At 50.2% G+C, this 21,711-nt stretch overlaps 1 protein-coding gene across 1 annotated transcript in view; it reads left to right on the plus strand.

Moving 5' to 3' along the window:
• LOC142497971 (uncharacterized) overlaps window positions 1–4,972 on the plus strand; it is a 30,524-nt gene extending 25,552 nt beyond the window's left edge. Inside the window, exon 2 of the mRNA XM_075606456.1 lies at window positions 2,712–4,972. Within this exon, the coding sequence (XP_075462571.1) occupies window positions 2,712–4,747 (2,036 nt within the window). The 3' untranslated portion in view covers window positions 4,748–4,972. The remainder of the gene's footprint in view (window positions 1–2,711) is intronic.
• Window positions 4,973–21,711: the final 16,739 nt, after the last annotated feature.

Raw genomic sequence — 21,711 nt, forward strand, 5'->3', positions numbered from 1 at the left:
TCAAGGGGGGGGAAGGGAGTGGTACAATCAGGAACACACCGATAATATAAAAAGATAAACAAAATAATGGTGCAGTACATTCAAACAATGTGGGAAATAGTTGAATCTTGGCTCGGTTACAATTCCTACTTACAACAAGTAGAATGAATATAAGCAGTGGTCTGACTCTGTCAGTATAGATAAGGTTAGATCTTCAGCAGAGAAGAAGATTCTGGATAGGAGTTAACTTCATACAGGGTTCATTGAAGTGATGTAAACTCAGATTCACGGAGAGTGTTGAGATCATATAGTCATTTTTAATCACTATATCTTTTGAGTGTTAGTTATTTATTAATAAAAGTGTTACATTGTTATGTTATGTTATGTATAGGCTTTTTTTTGGACCGCAGAGTGATGTGCCAAGCTTTTGGCAACCTGTGGGTTAATTTTTTAATTGTTACAGACGGCCAGTCTGTTAATTGATTTCAATCAACCATAGTATATAATACTGAACAATCTTAAGGGTTAGTATTCTCTCCTGAGGAAGCTGTCTATGAACAGCGAAACGCGTTGAGCCTTGTCGTCAGTCTGCTGCAGTTGCTCCATGAGTGAAGACGTGTGAGGTGCCTGCCGAATTTGCTGCCGATTTGCTGAGATCCATCTTCCCCGCTCCCTACCGGATGTCATCACCCATTTACCGGAAGTGACGTCAGACGCCATCCATCGGCGGTGAGGTGGGAGTCAAGGGAGAAAGTCCAGCTAGCTTCTTATGAATAAGAGCCCTCTACTGTCTCACGATACTGTTACGTGTACATACTTTATGTACTTATTGTAAGTACATTTCTTACTTTGCTTGATTGGATAAATTGTGTTTTGTGATCTACACTATGGTTCGTTTCCTTTCTATATGATCTCAACACTCTCCGTGAATCTGAGTTTACATCACTTCAATGAACCCTGTATGAAGTCACCTCCTATCCAGAATCTTCTTCTCTGCTGAAGATCTAACCTTACCTATACTGACAGAGTCAGACCACTGCTTACATTCATTCTACTTGTTGTAAGTAGGAATTCTAACCGAGCCAAGATTCAACTATTTCCCACATTGTTTGAATGTACTGCACCATTATTTTGTTTATCTTTTTATATTTTCGGTGTGTTCCTGATTGTACCGCTCCCTTCCCCCCCCCTTGGACCAAGAGGTGAGGAGACGGTCTGCGAATCATCACAGCCACTGTTGTTAACCAACATACAGTACCGGGTATGGGCTTGAATTACACTGCCCTGATACTTAATAGCAAAATGCTACAATGTCTCTCTGGTAAGTGACACAATTGTTAATGTGAGGGAAGTTGGATACATATTAAGGCTATAAATTGCTGCGGTATCTATAGCCTTGCTTTCAGGTGTCAATATGTACCTGATATGCCCATCCTCAGCTGTGTTTATAGCACTGATCTGACTTTAACATCGGGCAGTAATACTCACTGCCACTACCAGAATAAGGCGCAGCAGCTATAGGACACATCCTGTTATGTAAACCCCTTAAACATCCAGCTGATACAGGCTCCTATGTTCCTATATTATGTCCCCTATCCAAGGAGCCAACTTTATACCTTTTGAAGCACTCTGCATTGAGACTATTTTTTTTATATTAATGAACTATAGCTCAAAACTGGTCATTGGTGACCTCACAGCTAAACACTACTTAGAATGTGGACGCTCTTTATATGTTTTTTATGCAGTTTTTTTTAGATCAACTTTTTGTCTGTATCTCTTTTTGGTTTATCCCCTTTAAGAGATTTAGTGCTCCGGGTTTGCATTGAACATCCTGGAGTTTCAGTATTAACTATAATAAAGGGAGTTCGTAGCCCTTATAGGTATATATTACCAGGTCTATATATTCTACTGCAGGGGGGCGCAATATTTTTCCCTGCACCCCCCTGCTGGCTTTCCCCCTCTCCTCGCGCCCCCCCCACCCCACTCCCCCTTACATTGATTCAGATGTCCTGGTGTCATGACAATGTGACGTCATTTAACGCCGCGTTGCCATGGTGACGCATCCCCAGGAGCGTCTAAATCAAGGTAAGTCGGAAAGCGTGTGGCGGCCTCTAAACCCAGTGCCCCCTGCAGCGAATCTCACGCCCACCCTGGCGGGCGCACCCCCCACTTTGTGCACCGCTGTTCTGCTGAATAGGAGATTACCTCCAAGAGACTCCGTTGAACATCAGTATATGTTTTGCATCAGGGTCAGCAATTGATTCACTGCTATATTATGTTAGAGTATATGTTTATAAGTAATGTGTTGTTCACTGGAATTGGCCATGGATCTATTAACACCACTCCTGTTTTCATTATTTTTTATTAATTACCTATAAAAGGTTTTATTGTATCCAACTCATTACACAACACTGATTGTTTGTCCCCCCCTTTTTTTATGTACAAAGGATTTGACATGATATGACAAGATTTCTGCCACTTTAATTGGTCTTTTCCAGCATGTGAGATTTCTTTTAAAATCTTTAAATATTTTTAGTCACTTTAAATGTATGATTCTGTACATCTGCTCTCCCGGCCCTAATGCTGCACATGTTATGCTAAACCCTTCCTTTGTACAATGTACATCTACAGTTTACTTTCATCCAGAACTGTTTGTGATATTCCAATTTACCTCTCCTGCATCACCTTCTGTAAGACAGTTTGTGTAACTGTGACTTTTTTGTCTCGTCTAGTACAAAACCAAGCACCAATTATCCATCCATGCCAACACTGCAAGGTTGCTTTTAGCAGTCAGGATTACCTCCTCACACATCTGAAGTTCAAACACCCAAATGAGAATATGGAAAAGATGAGGACAGAACAATCTTGCAACATTCCAATGAATATGACAGAAAATGAAACTTTCAACCAGTCAAGGCAATTAATAAACAATGTAACTGCTTCTTATTCAAAAGAAGGTATATTAGAAGGTGCCACCGGAAAAGATCTTGGAGAAAGTGGGAAGAGTCTGACTTGGTTATCAGACCAGAACCTACACAAGAGGACTCACACAGGGAAGAGATGGCATGTATGTGGGGATTGTGGGAAGGGATTTAGTGAGTTAGCCAACCTGAACAAACACAGGAGGACACACACAGGTGAGAGACCGCATGGATGTGGAGAATGTGGGAAGGGATTTAAGGAGTTATCACACCTGAACATACATATGAGGAAGCACACAGGGGAGAGACCGCATGTATGTGGGGAATGTGGGAAGGGATTTAGTGTGTTATACAGCCTTAAAATGCACATGAGGACACACACAGGGGAGAGACCGCATGTATGTGGGAAATGTGGGAAGGGATTTAGTCGGTTATCCAACCTGAACAAACACAAGAGGGGACACACAGGGGAGAGACCGCATGTATGTGGGGAATGTGGGAAGGGATTTAGTGAGTTATGCAACTTGAACACACACACGAGGACACACACAGGTGAGAGACCGCATGTATGTGGGGAATGTGGGAAGGGATTTAGTGTGTTATCCAGCCTGAACACACACAGGAGGACACACACAGGTGAGAGACCGCATGGATGTGGAGAATGTGGGAAGGGATTTAAGGAGTTATCACACCTGAACATACATATGAGGAAGCACACAGGGGAGAGACCGCATGTATGTGGGGAATGTGGGAAGGGATTTAGTGTGTTATCCAGCCTTAAAATGCACATGAGGACACACACAGGGGAGAGACCGCATGTATGTGGGGAATGTGGGAAGGGATTCAGTGCGTTATCCAGCCTGAACACGCACAAGAGGACTCACACAGGGGAGAGACCGCATGTATGTGGGGAATGTGGGAAGGGATTCAATGCGTTATCCAGCCTGAACACGCACAAGAGGACTCACACAGGGGAGAGACCGCATGTATGTGGGGAATGTGGGAAGGAATTTAATCGGTTATCCAGCCTGAACGAACACAAGAGGACACACACAGGGGAGAGACCGCATGTATGTGGGGAATGTGGGAAGGGATTTAGTGTATTGTACAACCTGAATGTACATAAGAGGACGCACACAGGGGAGAGACCGCATGTATGTGGGGAATGTGGGAAGGGATTTAGTGTGTTATCCAGGCTGGACACACACAAGAGGACACACACATGGGAGAGACCACATGTATGTGGGGAATGTGGAAAGGGATTTAGTGTGTTATCCAGGCTGGACACACACAAGAGGACACACACAGGGGAGAGACCGCATGTATGTGGGGAATGCGGGATGGGATTTAGTGTGTTGTACAACCTGAACATACATAAGAGGACGCACACAGGGGAGAGACCGCATGTATGTGGGGAATGTGGGAAGGGATTTAGTCGGTTATCCAGCCTGAACACACACAAGAGGACACACACAGGGGAGAGACCGCATATATGTGGGGAATGTGGGAAGGGATTTAGTCGGTTATCCAGCCTGGACACACACAAGAGAACACACACAGGGGAGAGACCGCATGTATGTGGGGAATGTGGGAAGGGATTTAGTCACTTATCCAGCCTGAACACACACAAGAGGACACACACAGGGGAGAGACCGTATGTATGTGGGGAATGTGGGAAGGGATTTAGTGACTTATGCAGCCTGAACACACACAAGAGGACACACACAGGGGAGAGACCGCATGTATGTGGGGAATGTGGGAAGGGATTTAGTCAGTTATCCAGCCTGAACAAACACAAGAGGACACACACAGGGGAGAGACCTATCTCTAAAGCCAGGCCTGTTTAGGGATAACCAGCAACTAAGACGCTCACATATAAGTGCACACGTGTGTCTGTGTTACGCTGACTCACAATGCAACGTGACTTTACTTTATGGTGCACAAAAAAAGTTATAACTTTTTAAATGCAGGTTATTTATATCATTCTTAGTGTAGGAAAATGTTATTGTTTTATATTTCCATGCTGTTGGTTATAATAAAATTTGCATTCCCCATTATGCTGAAGCGGTCTGTAGTTTCACTTAGCTTCGAATCGGAATAGTTTCGCAGTGACCAATTTGCTGCTGGTGTTTGGCCACAGACCAACCCTTCGCCACTGACCGTTTTTTTTTTTTGTAACTTGTATTTTTATTAAAGCTTTCGACAATTATATGAGTAGGGAAGGTGGGGGATACAAAAAGAAAAAGGGAGGTTGAAAAAGCCATCATTTGCATATTTAACCTTTCTCCCCTCCCCCCCTAAGGGAGAGCTAGCAGTTACATAGTGTTGCTGGTGCTATTAGCTCACCTCTGATCGTACAGAAGGACTGAGGGCTCCACGTTGTAGTGGGGAGTAGCATAGGACAGGCTTTTAGATGTTCTCAGGTGCAGCGCCTTCATCCTCCAGGGCCCTATCAGAGAAAGGAGTAGCCCCTGCAGGAACTCTTCAGTCACAGAGACCAGACAGAGCAACAGTTCACTTATATATTGATGCAGGCCAGTCCTGTTGATCCCTTCTCACGCAGGAGAAGTACTTCACAGTATAACACATATTCCCTCGCAACCTGCTGCATCTGTGTCCCTGACTAGACACCCATGGACTTGAGGTCCATGAGCTAAACCTTCTCAACCCCTACCCCCTTATTGGGCTAGGGGAATCCTCACCTACTCCCTAAGGAGCAGGCATTCACAGAGGAACTTCCTAGAATTTGGATTGCAGACCCTTTTTGTTACCAGGGGAGGGTCCCAGGTCTTCGCCCCGGTAGGTGGGCAGTACCTCAGTATTAGGCTCCAATGGTTTCAGGCTACACCTGCAAACAATTATCAATTATATGTAGGTAACAGGAGCTCACATTATTAACTGAAGACAAGGGATTTAACCCTAACACTGCCTGCACTGGTACCAGGGCTTGCATGTTAGGGCCAGGAAAACATAATCCGGGCACAGGGCTACATGCTCCCCATGGTGAAACCCTCACATCCCTGCATGAGACACACAATTTATGCACCTTCAATAAATTTGTGAAAACAGAACATACATAACAGTAACAATAACATGACCCTCCCTTCACTGGAGAACCCATACTCTGTGTAGCCCTTCTCATGTTCTGAATATTTTGTAATAAAGTGTAGGATTTGGGCTTACACACATCCGTCCTACACTATCCAGTACTGTGACCGAATAGCAGCACTTTTGGCCCCTCTCTGAAATGTATTATACTCTATCCAGGTAGACATTCCGGCCTACCTTCCATACTCTTCTTAGATAGGCACTGCAGTGAGCAGACAGGTAGTCTAGAACAGTGTCCCTGAGCCAATCCTCTCTGTAAGCCTCAGCTTCTCGCATTAGGGGTTCCTAAGGATAGTCATACCCATGAGATTTCCTATAGCTCTGTATACCACTATATGATCAGCTATACTATTCTTTTATAAGATTCTGCCCACAGGCTTGCACTGGTAATTCCCAAAATAGTGGCTCTGTGGGTATGGCGTCATACTTTACCACTTCCAAGCCTGAACATGATATAATTCCCAAGCTGATATCTCTGCTACACTCACGGATAATCTCTGCTGTTTTCTCAGGCGTAAACTTTCCCTCCTCCCACCATTGATCTACTGCATCAGGTTGTATCAGCTGAAATCTAGGTCTATTCATGTCGGGCATATATCCCTGGAACATTGGGTCCCACCAGTGTACAATTCTCTCCTCACTAGAGCTAGGCACATTGATAGTAGAGTCATCTGTTATAGTGGATGGTGGTCTGGGAGTAGCTGTCACACTCGTGCTGCCCACAAACCTGACAAGACCCCGGTACTGAGGTGGGAAAGGAGAACTTCACACACCCACAGCAGCGGAGGTGTGCCCGGAGTGTGGTATTTCAGCAAAGCCGGGGTACTGTATGGGCCAAAGAAGAAGGTTAGTAGGGTACTTGCCGGGTCCCGGGTAGTAGAATCAAGAGTAGTTGTGTCCGTAAGCCAAAGGTCTTTGGGTAGAGAGAGCTGCGTAGTAGTTTTCCGTTTGCCAAGTCCGTGGAGTAGAGAAGACAGCTTAGTCGAGTTCCTTTTGCCAAGTCCAGCCACACACTAACAGGGGAGGAATGTGACAGGGTGAATGAACGTCACCAGCTATGAGAGAGAGGTGAGGAGGGGGGAGAGAGAGAGAGGAAGGGGGGAAGAGAGAGAGAGGTGAGGGGGGGAAGAGAGAGGTGGGGGGGGAGAAGAGAGTTGAGGGTGGGGAAGAAGAGAGAAGTGAGGGGGGGAAGAGAGAGGTGAGGGGGGGAAGAGAGAGAGAGGTAAGGGGGGCAAGAGAGAGGTGAGGGGGGGAGAGAGGTTAAGGGGGGAAGAGAGAGAGGGTGAGGGGGAAGAGAGAGGTGAGGGGGGGGAAGAGAGAGAGGTGAAGGGGGGAAGAGAGAGAGGTGAGGGGGGAAGAGAGAGAGGTGAAGGGGGGAAGAGAGAGAGGTGAGGGGGGAAGAGAGAGAGGTGAGGGGGAAGAGAGAGGTGAGGGGGAAGAGAGAGAGGTAGGGGGTGAAGAGAGAGGTAGGGGTGGAAGAGAGGTAAGGGGGGGAGAGAGGTGAGGGGGGGAAGAGAGAGATGAGGGGGGGAAGAGAGGTAGGGAGGGGGGAGAGAGAGGTAGGGGGGAAGAGAGAGTGGTGAGGGGGAGAAGAGACATGTGAGGGGGCAAGAGAGAGAGGTGAGGGGGGAAAGGTGGGGGGAGAGAGGTAGGGGGGGATGAGGGGGGAGAGATGTGAGGGGGGGAAAGAGAGAGATGAGGGGGGGAAAGAGAGAGAGGTGGGGGAAGAGAGAGGTGAGGTGGGGGAAGAGAGAGAGGTGAGGGGGGTGGAAGAGAGAGGTGAGGGGGGGAAGAAGAGAGAGGTGAGGGGGCGAAGAAGAGAGAGGTGAGGGGGGAGAAGAGAGAAAGGTGAGGGGGGGAAGAACGAGAGTTGAGGCGGGAAGACAGAGAGGTGAGGGGGGGAAGTGAGGGGGGGGGGAAAGAGAGGTGAGGGGGGGAGAAGAGAGGTGAGGGGGGAAGAAAGAGGTGAGGGGGGAAGAGAGAGAGGTGAGGGGGAAGAGAGAGGTGAGGGGGGGAAGAGAGGTGAGGGGGGGAAGAGAGAGGTGAGGGGGGGGGAAGAGAGAAAGATGAGGGGGGGAAGAGAGAGAGGTGAGGGGGGAAGAGAGAGAGAGGTGAGGGATGGAAGAGAGGTGAGGGGGGTAAGAATAGAGAGAGGTGAGGGTGGGGAAGAAGAGAGAGAGGTGAGGGGGGAAGAGAGGTGAGGGGGGGGAGAAGAGAGAGGTGAGGGGGGAAGAGAGAGAGGTGAGGGGGGAAGAGAGAGAGGTGAGGGGGGAAGAGAGAGAGGTGAGGGGGGGGAAGAGAGAGGTGAGGGGGGGGAAGAGAGAGAGGTGAGGGGGGGAAGAGAGAGAGGTGAGGGGGGAAGAGAGAGAGGTGAGGGGGGAAGAGAGAGGTGAGGGGGGAAGAGAGAGAGGTGGGGGGGGAAGAGAGAGGTAGGGGGGAAGAGAGGTAAGGGGGGGAGAGAGAGAGGTGAGGGGGGGAGAGAGAGAGGTGAGGGGGGGAAAGAGAGAGAGGTGAGGGGGGGGAAGAGAGAGGTAGGGGGGAGAGAGAGAGGTAGGGGGGGAGAGAGAGGTAGGGGGGAGAGAGAGTGGTGAGGGGGGAAGAGACATAGTTGAGGGGGGAAGAGAGAGAGGTGAGGGGGAGAGAGAGGGGGGAGAGAGGTGAGAGGTGGGGGGTGGAGAGAGGTGAGAGAGGTGAGGGGGGGAAGAGAGAGAGGTGAGGGGGGGAAGAGAGAGAGGTGAGGGGGGGAGAGAGGTAAGGGGAGGGGGAAAGAGAGAGAGTTGAGGGGGGGAAAGAGAGAGAGAGGTGAGGTGGGGGGAAGAGAGAGAGGTGAGGTGGGGAAGAGAGAGAGAGAGGTGAGGGTGGTGGAAGAGAAAGAGAGAGAGGTGAGGGGGGGAAGAGAGAGAGAGTTGAGGGGGGGGGAAGAGAGAGAGGTGGGGGGGGAAGAGAGAGAGAGGTGAGGGGGGAAGAGAGAGGTGAGGGGGGAAGAGAGAGAGGTGGGGGGGGAAGAGAGAGGTAGGGGGGAAGAGAGGTAAGGGGGGGAGAGAGAGAGGTGAGGGGGGAGAGAGAGAGAGGTGAGGGGGGGAGAGAGAGAGAGGTGAGGGGGGGAAAGAGAGAGAGGTGAGGGTGGGAAGAGAGAGGTAGGGGGGAGAGAGAGAGGTAGGGGGGAGAGAGAGAGGTAGGGGGGAGAGAGAGGTAGGGGGGAGAGAGAGTGGTGAGGGGGGAAGAGACATAGTTGAGGGGGGAAGAGAGAGAGGTGAGGGGGAGAGAGAGGGGGGAGAGAGGTGAGAGGTGGGGGGTGGAGAGAGGTGAGAGAGGTGAGGGGGGGAAGAGAGAGAGGTGAGGGGGGGAGAGAGGTGAGAGGTGAGGGGAGGGGGAAAGAGAGAGAGTTGAGGGGGGGAAAGAGAGAGAGAGGTGAGGTGGGGGGAAGAGAGAGAGGTGAGGTGGGGAAGAGAGAGAGAGGTAAGGGTGGTGGAAGAGAAAGAGAGAGAGGTGAGGGGGGGAAGAGAGAGAGAGTTGAGGGGGGGGAAGAGAGAGAGGTAGGGGGGGAAGAGAGAGGTAGGGGTGGAAGAGAGGTAAGGGGGGGGAGAGAGGTGAGGGGGGGAAGAGAGAGAGATGAGGGGGGGAAGAGAGGTAGGGAGGGGGGAGAGAGAGAGGTAGGGGGGGAAGAGAGAGTGGTGAGGGGGAGAAGAGACATAGGTGAGGGGGGAAGAGAGAGAGGTGAGGGGGAGAGAGGTGAGAGGTGGGGGGGGAGAGGTGAGGGGGGGAGAGAGGTAGGGGGGTAAGAGAGAGATGAGGGGGGGGGAGAGAGGTGAGGGGGGAAGAGAGAGAGAGGTGGGGGTTGAGAGAGGTGAGGTGGGGGAAGAGAGAGAGAGGTGAGGGGGGTGGAAGAGAGGTGAGGGGGGGAAGAAGAGAGAGAGGTGAGGGTGGGGAAGAGAGATGTGAAGGGGGGAAAAAGAGAGAGGTGAGGGGGGGAAAGAGAGAGGTGAGGGGGGGAGAAGAGAGAGAGGTGAGGGGGGGATGAACGAGAGTTGAGGCGGGAAGACAGAGAGGTGAGGGGGGGAAGTGAGGGGGGGAGAGAGGTGGGGGGGGAAGAGAGAGATGAGGGGGGGGAAAGAGAGAGATTGAGAGGTGAGGTGGGGGGAAGAGAGAGGTGAGGTGGGGTAAGAGAGGGATGTGAGGGGGGTGGAAGAGAGAGAGGTGAGGGGGGGAAGAAGAGAGAGAGGTGAGGGTGGGGAAGAAGAGAGAGAGGTGAGGGGGGGAAGAGAGAGGTGAGGGGGGGAAGAGAGAGGTGAGGGGGGGGAGAAGAGAGAGGTGAGGGGGGAAGAAAGAGAGGTGAGGGGGGAAGAGAGAGGTGAGGGGGGAAGAGAGAGAGGTGAGGGGGAAGAGAGAGGTGAGGGGGGGAAGAGAGGTGAGGGGGGGAAGAGAGGTGAGGGGGGGAAGAGAGAGGTGAGGGGGGGAAGAGAGAGAGGTGAGGGGGGGAAGAGAGAGAGGTGAGGGGGGAAGAGAGAGAGTGGTGAGGGGGGGAAGAGAGAGAGGTGAGGGGGGAAGAGAGAGGTAGGGGGGAAGAGAGGTAAGGGGGGGAGAGAGAGAGGTGAGGGGGGGAGAGAGAGAGGTGAGGGGGGGAAAGAGAGAGAGGTGAGGGGGGAAGAGAGAGGTAGGGGGGAGAGAGAGAGGTAGGGGGGGGAGAGAGCGGTAGGGGGGAGAGAGAGTGGTGAGGGGGAAAGAGACATAGGTGAGGGGGGAAGAGAGAGAGGTGAGGGGGAGAGAGAGGGGGGAGATAGGTGAGAGGTGGGGGGGGGAGAGAGGTGAGGGGGGAGAGAGGTGAGAGAGGTGAGGGGAGGGGGAAAGAGAGAGAGTTGAGGGTGGGAAAGAGAGAGAGAGGTGAGGTGGGGGGAAGAGAGAGAGTTGAGGGGGGGAAAGAGAGAGAGAGGTGAGGTGGGGGGAAGAGTGAGAGGTGAGGTGCAGGAAGAGAGAGAGAGGTGAGGGGGGTGGAAGAGAAAGAGAGAGAGGTGAGGGGGGGAAGAGAGAGAGAGTTGAGGGGGGGAAGATAGAGAGAGAGGTGAGGTGGTGGGAAGAGAGAGAGAGAGGTGGGGGGGGGAGAGAGAGAGAGAGGTGAGGGGGGGGGGGAGAGAGAGGTGAGGGGGGGGAGAGAGAGAGGTGAGGGGGGGGGAGAGAGAGATGAGGGGGGGAAGAGAGAGAGAGGTAAGGGGGAAGAGAGAGAGGTAGGGGGGGAAGAGAGAGAGAGGTAGGGGGGGAAGAGAGAGAGGAGAGGGGGGAAGATAGAGGTGAGGGGGGAAGAGGGATAGGTGAGGGAGGGAAGAGGGAGAGGTGAGGGGGGGAAGAGAGAGGTGAGGGGGAAGAGAGAGGTGAGGGGGGAGAGAGGTGATGGGGGGAAGAGAGAGAGGTGACGGGGGAAGAGAGAGAGGTGAGGGGGAGAGAGAGAGAGGTGAGGGGGATAAGAGAGAGAGGTGAGGGGGATAAGAGAGAGAGGGAAGGGAGAAGAGAGAGAGATGAGGGGGAGAAGAGAGAGATGAGTGGGAGAAGAGAAAGAGATGAGGTGGAGAAGAGAGGGAGATGAGGGGGAGAAGAGAGAGAGGTGAGGAGGGGGAAGAGAGAGAGGTTAGGGAGGGAGAAGAGAGAGAGGTTAGGGAGTGAGAAGAGAGAGGTTAAGTAGGGAGGAGAGAGAGAGAGGTGAGGGAGGGGAAAAAGAGAGGTTAGGACTGAGAAGAGAGAGGTTATGGAGGGAGAAGAGAGAGGTTAGGGAGGGAGTAGAGAGAGGTTAGGGAGGGAGAAGAGAGAGAGGTTAGGGAGGGAGAAGAGAGAGGTTAGGGAGGTAGAAGAGAGAGAGGTTAGGGAGGGAGAAGAGAGAGGTTAGGGAGGGAGAAGAGAGAGAGAGGTTAGGGAGGGAGAAGAGAGGTGAGGGGGGGAAGAGAGAGAGGTTAGGGAGGGAGAAGAGAGGTGAGGGGGGAAGAGAGAGAGGTTAGGGAGGGAGAAGAGAGAGAGGTAGAAGAGAGAGGTTAGGGAGGTAGAAGAGAGAGGTTAGGGAGGGAGAAGAGGGTGAAGGGAGTAAAAGGGGAGAAGTGGGTGGATGGAGGATAGATGGATGGAGGGGCGATGGGGAGAGAAGTGGGGGGGGGGAGTGGAGGGGATAGGTGGATGGAGGGGAGATGGGGGAGTGAAGGTGGATGAGGGAGAGAAGTGGGGGGACAGTGATATTAACTACAACTAAATAAAAAATATATAACTATATACAAAACTAAATAAAAAATATGCAAAGTATATTAAAATATATAAAAACATGCATTTACTGTTACAGATATAGTCATTAGGCCGCGCTTATAGTGATGGCCACGCGACGTCGCCCGAAAACAAATACATTGCTGCCGCTGCGTGCGCTTGAAGTGCACGCGACGAGCGACGTCCCCGTCGCGAAAACCTGAAGCCAGCAAAATGTGATTTTTCAAGGGCTGTCGCGTCACGTGACGGCCCTTGAACAAATCAAATTGCCGGAATCCCGCGACCCGGCCGCCCGGCAAAACATGACTTTCGCTGTGTCGCCGTCGCCAACGACGGCACTATAGGCACAACTTAACATGTCATTACACAGCACAATTATAGTACTTTGGGCATTTACAGGTGCTTGTGGGTTTAGGGGCTAGGGAAGTACCCTTGTCCTTCTGGGACATAGGGGAACGGGCCTGACAAAGGGTTAATTCCCGAAACATTGCCCTCCTGCACTCCCCCTACATACCCACTTACCCCCCTTTTTTGTGCTGTTTTGCCCCCACCCCGACACATACACTATCCCCATTTTTTTACAATTTGTCTCCCTTGTATTTCCTTCCTTCACACACGTTATATGTGATTATACCTATATGTTCATGTTCTATATTTGTGACGTTGCATGTTTTTAGATTCATTTGTGTTTTCATTAAAATTTACTTATTGGTTGCATACTAGTGATTTCAATTTTTCCATTTAGGGAATGCTGGACTATTTCAGTATTGACAATTATAGTATTCTCTGCATTCATTGGGTGCATGTTAGGGCTGGAATATAGTGCGTGCGCTTCCGTGTAAGCCAGACGTTTGTATACTTGAGATGCGCGCGCGGCTGTGAGCGGTGACGCGTCAGACCAGAGAAAATACAAGAAAATTGTATTTTCGCGCTGTTGCCGCGCCACGTGTCGCTATGAACAAATCACAGCGCGACCTAATGCTGTGACATCATAGCCACGCCCCCTAGCCACGAGCGCCACCGCTTGCCCTATACAAATGAAATGCCCGCATGCGCACTATATGGCTGCGTCCATGATATGGACGACCGCGCAGACGCGTCCGCACGTGAGCAATCAGACTGCCTAAAGGCAGTGATCGCGTCTATACGGCGTGCGGGCGGAAGTGGGGAAAATTAACTTTTGGACCGGGGGGGGGGGGGGAGGGTGCAGCGGGGTCGGACGGGGGTATTTAAAGCTGCAGTTCCCCTTGTCCCCTGCGTGGCTGAGCTCCATGCAGTCGGCCCCCCGCTGCTGCAGCTGCTCACACAGAGGCTGATGTGGAAGTGAAGGGCTGCAGGGAGGAGGCAGCTGGATCCTCCATTCATTATCCAGGCAGCAGCAACAGCTCCTCTCTGCCTGGGATACATTATGCACCTGCCCTGTGCCTCCTGTGTGTGATTGTGTGTGCGGCGTGCCTGTCTGTCATATTGTCCTGGTGCCCTATGCCTATATGATTGTGTGAGTCTGCCTGTGATGTTGTCCTGTGATGTTGTCCTGTGACTGTGTGATTGTGTGATTGTGTGTGTCTGTCTGTGATGTTGTCCTGTGCCTGTGTGATTGTGTTCTTGTGTGAGTCTGTCTGTGATGTTGTCCTGATGTCCTGTGCCTGTGTGATTGTGTGTGTCTGCCTGTGATGTTGTCCTGTGCCTGTGTGAGTGTGTCTGCCTGTGATGTTGTCCTGTCATTGTGTGAGTGTGTGATTGTGTGCTTGTGTGAGTCTGCCTGTGATGTTGTCCTGGACCCTGTATATTTGTTGTGTGTTACAGCCTGTGATTGCCTGAGACATATGTAGCCCTGGTAAGATTTTGGGGCTATATATCTTTCTCCTACTGGTGTAAGTCCTGCTAAGGGCAGGCCGCCAGTAGTTATCATGGGTTTCCCCCGCTTCAAGCCCTGGCCTGATGGATGGAGGTAGACACCCTGACTGTGTGGAAGGCAGAGACACAGGGGAGGGGCCTGCTGACATCATGATGGGCTGGGCTGTCTCTATTTAGTGGCTGCTCCTGTGTGTTAAAGTTAGTCTAGTGCTGGAGCAGAGAGAGTATGGTCTGGGAGTTTGAAGGAGACAGGAAAGGAGATACTCAGCCATATTGAGTAGAGCTGATAGCACTATAGTGCAGTGGACCAATGACCCTCACCCTACAGGGGGTGAGGGGAGAGTCAGCCTCACCCTGAGGGCCTATACCTTGGGGTGGAGGTTTGGAGTACTGGGGCTCCAGACAGCCCATCCTGAGGGTGCATTTCTGGAGGGAAAGGAGAGAGAGGAGGAAAGCCCTATACACTACTGAAGTGATCTGCTGTGTGCTGTGTGCTGCTACTGATCTGCTGTGAGCTTGGACAATAAAGAGACATTGCTGTTTTTACCAAAGAGACTTGTGTGAGACTGAAATCTCTCGCCCTGAGACCGGGGCTTCTCTGGGAGGATTTCACCCTACCCCTATAGGGCTCGCCAGAGATGGAGGCGCTGCACCGTTGCTAGAGAAGATGGAGGCATATACCCCAGAAGCCTGTCCCTTTTATCCCTAATAACAACGTGGGAGACTCAGGCCCTCCTGTTCCTCATAGGTATGCACCACCAACATGCATGTAACCAGCCCTCACTACACCCTAGGGGTCCGATCTGCGACCAGGGGGGGGGGAACATGGGTTACATTTGGAGGCGCTGCTGAGAGCTTAGACCTAGGGTGCCCATTAACACACACACCACACCATGCCTAACATGGCTCTCCCTTTGCTTCAGAGAGTGCGCGATTGGGCGCGACAAATGCAAACGTCCGCCCGCCGCATGGTGGCCGTGAGCCAAGTTCCTATGGCCTTACCCTTAGAGACATTGCAAACGGCCTTACGACAACTACCCGGTTTTGCCAAAGCCCGTCTGGTAGACGTTCTCATAGACCAAGACTCTAAGTGGAACACCTTGCTAGTTGATTGTTGCCGAGATTTGGTGGTCCTCGAGCCCGCCGTTCCCCCCATAGCTGCAGCTTTCCAACACCCCGCCCGGGGGAAGCCCCTTTGTCTACCCACTTCGAGACCCCCCTCTGGAGGGACTGGGTGATGACTGCCCTATTCCCACTTCCGCTCCCTATTCGGCTAGTGAAGCGGGTAGCTGTCAATCGGAATTCAGTTATCAAGGGTCCAGCATATCCGAAAAAGCTGGACTGTGTAGGGAGATGCTGCAGAAGCTCAATGACAAAGTAGGCCAGCTAACCGCACCACCCAGTTTACCACCGTTAGTAGAAGCCCTCACTCTGGCCACTCACTCTCAAAATTACCGGAAGTTAAAGGCCTTCTCCGGGACCTTCCCTGTCCACGGGGGAAGATGGGATAGACCCATGGAAGGAGCACACCCGAGGTGTGATGGAAGAATGGTCATGTACAGACGCAGTGAAACGTCAACGCATCATGGAATGCTTGTGACCCCCAGCATCCACTCTGGAAAGTATTCATCGAGAACAGTATCCTGACCTGACCTCTCGGATGATGGTCGAATTCTTAACAGAGGCCTATGGTGTAACCGAGGATGATGGAGCCCTGTGGGCCAAATATTACTCCATCAACCGAAAGGATGGAGAAGGCTTGTCTGCCTACATTCACCGGGTGCAAATAGCGTTAGTACCCTTGCTTCACCATAAGTATGTGATGGCCTCGCAAATGGATGAATACCTTCGTAAGCAATACCTGCGGGGATCCAGCCCTAACCACCCTATTGCAAACATGATTCGCGATAACCTCACTCGAGGGGGCCCCCCCTCATTCACCAAGCTGTTACAACAAGTCAAGGAACATGAGGCGCATCTAATGCTTCAATCTCCACAGAAAGCTAAAGTACCCACCACCCCCAAGAGTAAAGGAGGTAATGAGAAAAAGGAAGACCCCCCGGATAAACCCGGGCCCGAACGACCGAAGTACGCTGGACGGAACTCGCCTCCGTACAATCGCTGCACTCCTCCGAGGGAGCTGTCCTGTTACAAGTGCGAAATGCAGGAAAAACGGCGGTGCATCTGCTGCTGCTGTAGAAGATTTTTAAAACCACAAACTGCAAACTACAATTCCTAGGTGCAAAAATTTATTTAGGGCATAGTAAAAACAGCCAAAAGGACACTCTAACGCATTTCACGTGGTATTCCACGCTTTATCAAAGAGAAGAATCACTCAAAGAGATCGTATGCTTAAATACCCACAATTCCCTGTCCTGTCCCATGACGCTGTGTAATAACAGCCAATCGGAAGCATAGAAGGCGTCACTCCCCTCTAGCTGGTCTGAGGCACATAAGCCTTGGAGAAAACCAGCTGTATTTCACTCTGTGATTGCGGGGGAGGTATTGTATCCTCCCCTTGATGACGCGACGGCCCGTCCGACCAATCGTAGGTCTGTAAGAACGGAGCGTCCTGAATGTAAACAACAGATTTCTGATAATTTGATCGGAGGACAGGGGATAGTGGGTATATCAGTGAACAAACATGTAAAAGAGTTAGGTCATCGCTCCAGACACATTGAATGATTATGTCTAGCACTGTAATAACACTGCACTATATCAGTGAACAATAACCCATATAATAGTATGAAAACACTTTAAAAAACCACTATCAACACTATGGTAGAACAATTACTAAAAACACACAAATAGCTGTGAATTACCCTCACGGTACAGATAGAAAATGTATACAGTTAAACCCTGAATGTGGTATTAACCACATATACATGATATCTAGATCATGATAAATATTATATTGCTCAAAAAGACATACTGTCTCAAACAGGACAGGGTTTTAAACAGCACAGGGTTTTATGAATAGCTTGTTTACAAAAAGATCAAAGTGATTGTGCAATCTAACATGGATTCAGATGTAATTAATTTGTATCTGTTATTAGTTAACAAAAAGATTAGATTCAATTCAACTCAAGTAAATTGTATTGATGGAATAAGAATATATGTATATATTAAGCCTTGGATAACATCTACCTGAATAGATCATTTGTGATAGTATTATTATTATACCATAACACAATAATAACTTTGAAGAAGATAAATCAGATATATCAATGTTTGGGAGAAACCAAAACCGGAAAAAAAAAATTCTCCATATTCCAAGCTTATTATACTATATTTACTCAAAAAAATTATGCATTAACTTTCTGAACATTTTGTTACCTAACAATTATTTACAAAAAATGCTGCAGTTCCCAGTCTACATTGAGCCCTTGAGGGGTCCTAGTATTGAATTGAAACATCCAATACATCTCTCGTTTATTTAGGATGTTTAACCTGTCACCCCCACGTTTTAACATTTCTACATACTCGATTGCCATAAACTTAAAATTTGGAAGTCCACCCTGGGGACATTCTACAAAATGTCTTGACACTGGGTGTTGTGTGTCTTTGATTTTGATAAATCTCACGTGTTCCATTATACGTTGTTTAAGTGGTCGTATTGTCCTGCCAATGTACCCCTTTGAGCATTTACACCATATATAATAAACTACAAACTGTGTGTTGCAATTTATGAAGGTTTTAATCTCATAAGGTTTTTTTATTCTGTAAACTTCAATGTTTTTAGCTGGCCTAGCATATTTGCAAATCTTGCATTGGCCGCATCTGAAAAAGCCTTTTGTTTTTAACAATGAAGTTATTTGAACATTGGGAGTGTAGAGACTGGGGGAAAGATAATTTGCAAGGGTTTTAGCTTTCGTAAAGACTGTTCTTGGGCCCTGTTTGATAAACGGAATCAGATCATTGTCAAGTTTTAAAATGTTCCAATGTCTGCTAATGATGCTCTTTACTTTTTCCTGCATTTCGTCTATCTGTTTCCTGGTAGGAGCACGCTTGACAGGACCAGGATATCCCCAAGGTCAGCAGTGAGTAATTTATTTACTTCATTATGTGATCAGTCCCATACACGGTTACCTAGACAACCACATAAGATTTACCTATATGGCTCTCATGAACTGTCTTATGCCATGAAGATGTTTATACAATATATCATGATTCAACACTATTATAGGCGCCCATAGATACTATCTTTTCTCCACACTTTAGTTCTGACCAGGGGGTCAGTTTTTTGTATCCTAGGCAGCCCCTTATGTATGATTAATCATCCTAACATAGGGTATTATATATACTACGTCATATCCTTTTGATTAGCGCTACCTGTTTTGTTGTTTTTTATGTTCCACTATAGTGTTGATAGTGGTTTTTTAAAGTGTTTTCATACTATTATATGGGTTATTGTTCACTGATATAGTGCAGTGTTATTACAGTGCTAGACATAACTGCTGCGCCCAAGTTTATTCGAGCATTTGCCCGTTCTTGGCCGCAGCAGTAGCCTGGCGCGCGCCCGAGAGTGACGGGCGCGCGCCGAAGCAGCGGAAGAGCGCCCTCCGATCGGGGCGCTCTCCCTACCGCTGCCGGGTCCGCCGGGTCCCCCGGAACCCCCTGCCGCTGTCCCGCGATCGCGGGACACCAGGGCTCCCTCGGGGAGCCCCTGGACGCGCGTGCAGGGGGCGCACGCTCCCGAAGACGCGTGACCGCGCGTCTATGACGCGCGGCACGCCGAGGGGCGGCCACTAGCAAGCCAGGAAATCTCCCGGCTTGCGGTACCGGCCACACTTTAATAAAGTGTGTCGGTAGTGTAATCATTCAATGTGTCTGGAGCGATGACCTAACTCTTTTACATGTTTGTTCACTGATATACCCACTATCCCCTGTCCTCCGATCAAATTATCAGAAATCTGTTGTTTACATTCAGGACGCTCCGTTCTTACAGACCTACGATTGGTCGGACGGGCCGTCGCGTCATCAAGGGGAGGATACAATACCTCCCCCGCAATCACAGAGTGAAATACAGCTGGTTTTCTCCAAGGCTTATGTGCCTCAGACCAGCTAGAGGGGAGTGACGCCTCCTATGCTTCCGATTGGCTGTTATTACACAGCGTCATGGGACAGGACAGGGAATTGTGGGTATTTAAGCATACGATCTCTTTGAGTGATTCTTCTCTTTGATAAAGCGTGGGATACCACGTGAAATGCGTTAGAGTGTCCTTTTGGCTGTTTTTACTATGCCCTAAATAAATTTTTGCACCTAGGAATTGTAGTTTGCAGTTTGTGGTTTTAAAAATCTTCTACAGCAGCAGCAGATGCACCGCCGTTTTTCCTGCATTTCGCACTTGTAACAGGACAGCTCCCTCGGAGGAGTGCAGCGATTGTACGGAGGCGAGTTCCGTCCAGCGTACTTCGGTCGTTCGGGCCCGGGTTTATCCGGGAGGTCTTCCTTTTTCTCATTACCTCCTTTACTCTTGGGGCTGGTGGGTACTTTAGCTTTCTGTGGAGAATGAAGCATTAGATGCGCCTCATGTTCCTTGACTTGTTGTAACAGCTTGGTGAATGAGGGGGGGCCCCCTCGAGTGAGGTTATCGCGAATCATGTTTGCAATAGGGTGGTTAGGGCTGGATCCCCGCAGGTATTGCTTACGAAGGTATTCATCCATTTGCGAGGCCATCACATACTTATGGTGAAGCAAGGGTACTAACGCTATTTGCACCCGGTGAATGTAGGCAGACAAGTCTTCTCCATCCTTTCGGTTGATGGCGTAATATTTGGCCCACAGGGCTCCATCATCCTCGGTTACACCATAGGCCTCTGTTAAGAATTCGACCATCATCCGAGAGGTCAGGTCAGGATACTGTTCTCGATGAATACTTTCCAGAGTGGATGCTGGGGGTCACAAGCATTCCATGATGCGTTGACGTTTCACTGCGTCTGTACATGACCATTCTTCCATCACACATCGGGTGTGCTCCTTCCATGGGTCTATCCCATCTTCCCCCGTCGGGACAGGGAGGGTCCCGGAGAAGGCCTTTAACTTCCGGTAATTTTGAGCGTGAGTGGCCAGAGTGAGGGCTTCTACTAACGGTGGTAAACTGGGTGGTGCGGTTAGCTGGCCTACTTTGTCATTGAGCTTCTGAAGCATCTCCCTACATAGTCCAGCTTCTTTGGATATGCTGGACCCTTGATAACTGAATTCCGATTGACAGCTACCCGCTTCACTAGCCGAATAGGGAGCGGAAGTGGGAATAGGGCAGTCATCACCAAGTCCCTCCAGAGGGGGGTCTCGAAGTGGGTAGACAAAGGGGCTTCCCCCGGGTGGGGTGTTGGGAAGCTGCAGGTATGGGGGGAACGGTGGGCTCGAGGACCACCAAATCTTGGCAACAATCAACTAGCAAGGTGTTCCACTTAGAGTCTTGGTCTATGAGAACGTCTACCAGACGGGCTTTGGCAAAACCGGGTAGTTGTCGTAAGGCTGTTTGCAATGTTTCTAAGGGTAAGGCCATAGGAACTTGGCTCACGGCCACCACGCGGCGGGCGGGCGTTTGCATTTGTCACGCCCAATCGCGCACTCTCTGACGCAAAGGGAGAGCCATGGTAGGCATGGTGTGGTGTGTGTGTTAATGGGCACCCCAGGTCTAAGCTCTCAGCAGCGCCTCCAAATGTAACCCATGTTCCCCCCCACTGGTCGCAGATCGGACCCCTAGGGTGTAGTGAGGGCTGGTTACATGCATGTTGGTGGTGCATACCTATGAGGAACAGGAGGGCCTGAGTCTCCCACGTTGGTATTAGGGATAAAAGGGACAGGCTTCTGGGGTATATGCCTCCATCTTCTCTAGCAACGGTGCAGCGCCTCCATCTCTGGTGAGCCCTATAGGGGTAGGATGAAATCCTCCCAGAGAAGCCTCGGTTTCAGGGCGAGAGATTTCAGTCTCACACAAGTCTCTTTGGTAAAAACAGCAATGTCTCTTTATTGTCCAAGCTCACAGCAGATCAGTAGCAGCACACAGCACACAGCAGATCACTTCAGTAGTGTATAGGGCTTTCCTCCTCTCTCTCCTTTCCCTCCAGAAATGCACCCTCAGGATGGGCTGTCTGGAGCCCCAGTACTCCAAACCTCCACCCCAAGGTATAGGCCCTCAGGGTGAGGCTGACTCTCCCCTCATCCCCTGTAGGGTGAGGGTCATTGGTCCACTGCACTATAGTGCTATTAGCTCTACTCAATATGGCTGAGTATCTCCTTTCCTGTCTCCTTCAAACTCCCAGACCATACTCTCTCTGCTCCAGCACTAGACTAACTTTAACACACAGGAGCAGCCCACTAAATAGAGACAGCCCTGCCCATCATGATGTCAGCAGGCCCCTCCCCTGTGTCTCTGCCTTCCACACAGTCAGGGTGTCTACCTCCATCCATCAGGCCAGGGCTTGAAGCGGGGGAAACCCATGATAACTACTGGCGGCCTGCCCTTAGCAGGACTTACAACAGTAGGAGAAAGATATATAGCCCCAAAATCTTACCAGGGCTACATATGTCTCAGGCAATCACAGGCTGTAACACACAACAAATATACAGGGTCCAGGACAACATCACAGGCAGACTCAC

Source organism: Ascaphus truei, chromosome 6, assembly GCF_040206685.1.
Source record: "Ascaphus truei isolate aAscTru1 chromosome 6, aAscTru1.hap1, whole genome shotgun sequence".
In the NCBI taxonomy this organism is placed as follows: Eukaryota; Metazoa; Chordata; class Amphibia; order Anura; family Ascaphidae; genus Ascaphus; species Ascaphus truei.